Source organism: Rhinopithecus bieti, unplaced genomic scaffold (assembly GCF_001698545.2).
Source record: "Rhinopithecus bieti isolate Rb0 unplaced genomic scaffold, ASM169854v2 scaffold_29928, whole genome shotgun sequence".
NCBI lineage: Eukaryota > Metazoa > Chordata > Mammalia > Primates > Cercopithecidae > Rhinopithecus > Rhinopithecus bieti.
The window spans coordinates 4,284,262-4,290,033 of NW_016814053.1; the positions used below are offsets into that span (position 1 = coordinate 4,284,262).

At 37.3% G+C, this 5,772-nt stretch overlaps 1 protein-coding gene across 1 annotated transcript in view; it reads right to left on the minus strand.

The window, feature by feature from the left end:
• ERO1A (endoplasmic reticulum oxidoreductase 1 alpha) overlaps positions 1–5,772 on the minus strand; it is a 63,547-nt gene that overhangs the window by 26,646 nt on the left and 31,129 nt on the right. The window contains exons 5-6 of the mRNA XM_017849539.1: positions 2,960–3,036; positions 2,793–2,866 (exon numbers count right to left, since the gene is read on the minus strand). Coding sequence (XP_017705028.1) covers positions 2,793–2,866; positions 2,960–3,036 — 151 coding nt within the window. The remainder of the gene's footprint in view (positions 1–2,792; positions 2,867–2,959; positions 3,037–5,772) is intronic.

Below are 5,772 nucleotides of genomic sequence, written 5' to 3' on the forward strand. Positions count from 1 at the left end.
AATTACTATAATTATATTAAATGTTACTATAATTATATTTGTGCCAAGAATTTTTATGATGTGTTGGTTCCTATCACTGAATAGAACATGAATTTTTTCATAGAAAACTAGTGAAACATGTTTTGTAAAATCTAAGAAAAGACATTTAAGAGCCCATTTGGCCCTTATAGGAAGATGCCAATATCCAGCCCTAGAAGCAGAAAACGTGTGTTGTGCAAAAACCTATATGATGTGCTGTTTTCTATCACTGAATAGAACCTGTTTTTGACAAAAGCTTAAATTTCCAATTAGGATTTTAAAAATACCTTCTATATTTCACATATCATTTACATCCATTATTTAGTCCTGCTAAAGCTTTCTTTAAAATATTCAGCTTTTTTAAACACAAGAAACTAATACAAATGGGTAAGTGATTCACCAAACTCCACTATATAAGAAATGAATCATTGATTCTCACTTGGTGCTGCACACTGTGTTCACAAAAGGATACTTTGTTAATGAAGGTTAAAATATTACCATCCTTTTTCTAACACTGGAGGACTAAAAAAAATTATAGCTGCATACTATAAATTTAGTTTTATCTCACAACAATATTTAAGGTAAAAAAAAAAAATTCCTTGTAGAAAAGATGGCAAAATAAGGGAGTTGGGAGAACATCTTATCCCCTTCCTTTACTAGACCAAATCTTGATATAAGTCTATACCCCTTATACAACATGCCTAGGACCATGCGTGTCTCGGCAGGAATGGAGAACCTTCCAGATTTTACAAAGGTAATACAGTACACGCAACATCTATTGCATATTACTCCAGCTGGACCTGGGGCAGCAATCTATTCAAATACATAAATATTTCTACAGTGAAACATATGAATACACTAAATGAGCCTGTGCTAAATGCAGGGGGAGAAATGTTCAATTTTCAGAGTTTTCAGATTTTAGAATTGGAAATAAGGAATTATAACTAAGTATATACCAAAACATGGCTACGGTTTCCATTAAGGAAAGCAATTTTCCCCAAAAGAAGCCACAAAATTAAAATACTTTCTCTTTTATGGAGATTGTAGGCTTCATCTTTTGTTTATAATTAAAATAATTTATATCCCTGTTTTCACTAATTTGTTGTGGTTGTTTTGGGAAAGGGTCTCACTGTCTTAGGCTTGGAGTGATGCAATCAGGGCTCACTCCAGCCTCAACCTCCCTGGCTTAAGCAATACTCCCACCCCTCTCGAGTAGCTGGGACTACTGGCACATGCCACCAGGCCTGGCTAATTTTTGTATTATTTGTAGAGACAGAGTTTTGCCATGGTGCCCAGGCTAGGCTCAGCAATCTTCCCTCCTTGGCCTCACAAATTGCTGGGATTATAGGCATAAGCCACCAAGCCAGGCCTGTTTTCACTAATTTTGGAAAGATCATTAGTCCACTAGAAAAGAGCCACAGAAGAATACCAAAACTCAATTTGATTTGATTTTTTTTTTAGCAAATTAAGAGGCTAACAATTCAACTTAGAAAAAGGAAATAGTACAAAAGGAAGAATTGGAAAATCCATACATCTTAATCAGAGGTTTTTATTGTTTGTTTGTTTCTTGAGACGGAGTCTTGCTCTGTCGCCCGGCTGGAGTGCAATGGCGCAATCTCAGCTCACTGCAACCTCTGCCTCCTGGGTTCCAGCGATGCTCCTGCCTCACCCTCCTGAGTAGGTGGCATTATATGGCATTATATCACCGTGCCATGATCAGAGTTTTAACTCCTAGATTTTAACAGCACCAGCACTCTGGCTTAACTTTAGACATCACAAACTCGACCAATGGTTCAATATTCTCTTCTCCAAAAGCAACATGGACCATCATTAAGGAAAATATATAACAAACCAACAGCAATATAACTGAAGGAGGTTTTTGTAATCCCTACATTTTAGCTATTTATGCAAAATGTACATACAAAATTTTATAAACTACTAGCTACATAGAACTGCAACACTTAAGAGGTAATTTTTTTCTAGAAACTGAGCTTTTTTAAACTGTGGTAAAATAGATATAATAAAATTTACATTAACCACATTTAAGTATACAATTCAGCGGGGTTCATTATCACCACTATCTATCACCAAAACTTTTCCAGCACCTCAAACAGAAACTCTGTAACCATTTAGCAATAACACCTACCCACCCCAAACTCTGACAATCTTTAATCTACTTTCTGTCTCTATGAATTTGCCTATTGTTGACATTTCATATAAGTGAAATCATTTAATACTTGCCCTCTGGTACCTGACCTATTTCACTCAGCATGTTGTCAAGGTCCATCCATGTTGTACTATATATCAGAGCTTCATTCCTTTTTCTAGTTGAATGGTATTCCACTGTGTGTTTTATATACCACATTTTGTTTATCCACTCAAACAGTGCTGGACAATGGGTTTGTTAAGACCTTTTGGCTACAATGAACATTATTGCTTTGCTATCTGTTTGAGTCCCTGTCTTTAATTTTTTTGAGTATATACCTAGGAAAGGAACTGTTATGTCATATGGTAATTCTACGTTTAGGTTTTTGAAGAACCACCAAACTGTTAGAAACTGAGTTTTTTTCTTTAATAACATTTTTCTGAGATGGGGTCTTACTATGTTGCCCAGTCTGGATTCAAACACCTGGGCTCCAGGATTCTCCTGCTTCAGCCTCCAGAAAAGCTGGGACTACAGGCACACACCACCATGCCCAGATTAAAATAATTTTTTTAAAAAAATTTCTTAGGTATAATTTTAAACATAATGCATACTATCAAAAATATTATACCATCAGCTTCACAGAAGTTATCTGAAGAATCATCATGCTTGGTCCACTGAAGAACAGCCTTCTGTGTTTCCTCACTTCAAACAAAGAAAAAAAAATAACATTACTATTTTATAAGTTAATCTGTAACATAAAGAAACATGAAATACTACTGAAAAATAAAATCAAACCTCAGAGATTCATCCACTGCTCCAAGTCGTTCAGCTTGTTCACATTCTTCAATAAGATTATTGGCTTCTTCAGAATACTAAAGTGAAAAAGGGAATAAATAGACTATAACTTATTGCATCTTTAAAACTTTTTTAAAATTTAGAAGTTATCTGAAGCTCTTTTTTGATTTTATTTATTTATTTATTTATTTTTGAGATAGAGGGTTGGAGTGCAATAGTGTGATTCCGGCTCACTGCCACCTCCACCCCCTGGGTTCAAGTGATTCTCCTGCCTCAGCGTCCGGAATAGCTGGGACTACAGGTACCACACCCAGCTAATTTTTGTATTTTCAGTAGAAACGGGGTTTCACCATGTTGGCCAGGCTGGTCTCGAACTCCTGACCTCAGGCAATCCACCCACCTCGGCCTCGCAAAGTGCTGGGATTACCCACCGCGCCCAGCCTCTGAGGCTCTTTTTATAGCTGGCACCTTCATCTTGGCTTCAAAACTTTAAAAAAAAAATAAGTTTTCATGTTCCTCCTGAAACTAAAAAATAAAATGCTTTGGCTGGGCGCAGTGGCTCACACCTGTAATCCCAGCACTTTGGGAGGCCAAGGCGGGTGAATCATAAGGTCAGGAGATCGAGACCATCCTGGCTAGCACAATGAAACCCTGTCTCTACTAAAACTACAAAATATTAGCCAGGCATGGCGGCGGGCACCTGTAGTCCCAGCTACTCAGGAGGCTGAGGCAGGAGAATGGCGTGAACTCAGGAGGTGGAGCTTGCAGTGAGCCGAGATTGTGCCACTGCACTCCAGCCTGGGAGACAGAGTGAGACTCTGTCTCAAAAAACAAAAATAAAACGCTTTGCCTCTTGTTTTTTTGGGGGAACACAATTTACTATTATGTTCACAAAATAAAGAATATAGTTCTGATAACTCATTACTAAACTGCCCACGAATAAATCTTCAAGGTTTTAAGGAAGTCATGTGGTAAGTGGTCAACAGGCACTGTACTACTTTTCTAATGACGTAAGTGTGGGCATCAGTTTTCTCTTCCATAACATAAGCAGTTGGACCAAATCACGTGTGTCTAAAGTTCATCCCATGCCATGATGCTACGAATGCCTGGGAACCTACCAAGTCATAGAAAAAATATTCTGTAATCTCAGCACTTTGGGAGGCCGAGGTGGGGATCACAAGGTGAGGAGTTTGAGACTAACCTGACCAACATGGTGAAACCCCGTCTCTACTAAAAATACAAAAAAAAGTAGCCGAGCATGGTAGCACACTCCTGTAATCCCAGCTACTCAGGAGGCTGAGGCAGGAGAATCGCTTGAACCTGGGAGGCGGAGGTTGCCGTGAGCCCAGACCAGGCCACTGCACTCCAGCCTGGGTTACAGAGTGAGACTCCACCTCAAAAAAAAAAAAAAAATCCCAACATTTTTAGGTTTCTAAAATATATTCTTTAACAATCATATTTCCTCTCAATGTCCAACTCACTTTACATATATATTCTACTAGGCCTGTACATGGCATAAGGTAAGCAAGTTGGTTTATGGGATTTCATAACACACCAGTTCATCATACAGGTAAAGGACAACGCTGGGAGGTCACGAATTCAACCACTCAACAAATATTTATTGAGTGTCTATTTTGGTCTTATTGTTAGGACAACTATACAAACCACTTTCCAGACAAGGACACTAAAATAAATGAACCCTAAAATAACTAAAATGATATAGTTTTTTGAAATATTTATTTATTGAGTGGCAACTTAGTTTCATTATATTGGTATAAACATGTAAGACAACATAAGACAGCTTGCTTCAAAACTATTTTGAAAATAAAATTATTTCATATATAATTAAGTATTAAAGGACAAAGGGATATATGTTCAACCTATAATCAAATGGCTCAGAAAATTATATATATAATATATAAAAATACATGACATTATATAGTACACATAAAATATATATCACATATATAGTGTTAGATATTATAAAGTATATATATATACTTTTGTGTGTATATATACATACAAAATGTGTACATATGCAAAATACATGCGTATATATACACAAAATGTGTATTTTATATATATAATACACACATACAAATGTCCATTTATTTTATCATGCTTTTTGTATGTCCATATATGCACACAATAAGTACGGAAAACAAATGTGGCCAGGCACGGTGGCTCACACCTGTAATCCCAACACTTTGGGAGGCTGAGGTGGCAGGATTGCTTGAGTCCAAGAGTTCAAGAACGACCTAGGCAACACAGCAAGACTTTATCTCAAATAAATATATATGTGTGTGTGTGTGTATGTGTGTACAGATATATATATACATATAAACATAAAACAAAAAATAAATGTGGCAAAATATAAAAATGCAGTGAATCTGCAGAGTGTACAAAATGTCTTTATATTAATGTTGCAACTTTTCTGTGAGTTGGCAATTATATCAAAACAAAAAGTTAAAAATACTGGCTGGGCGCGATGGCTCACACCTGTAATCCCAATACTTTGGGAGGCCGAGGCGGGTGGATCACGAGGTCAGGAGATCGAGACCATCCTGGCTAACACGGTGAAACCCCATCTCTACTAAAAATACAAAAAAAAATCGGCTGGGCATGGTGGCATGCACCGGTAGTCCCAGCTACTCAGAAGGCTAAGGCAGGAGAATCGCTTGAACCCAGGAGGTGGAGGTTGGAGTGAGCTGAGATCACGCCACTGCACTCCAGCCTGGGCGGCAGAGAAAGAGTCCATCTCAAAAAAAAAAAAAAAAAAAAGGGTAAAAAAACCCACAAAAAAAAAAAAAAAA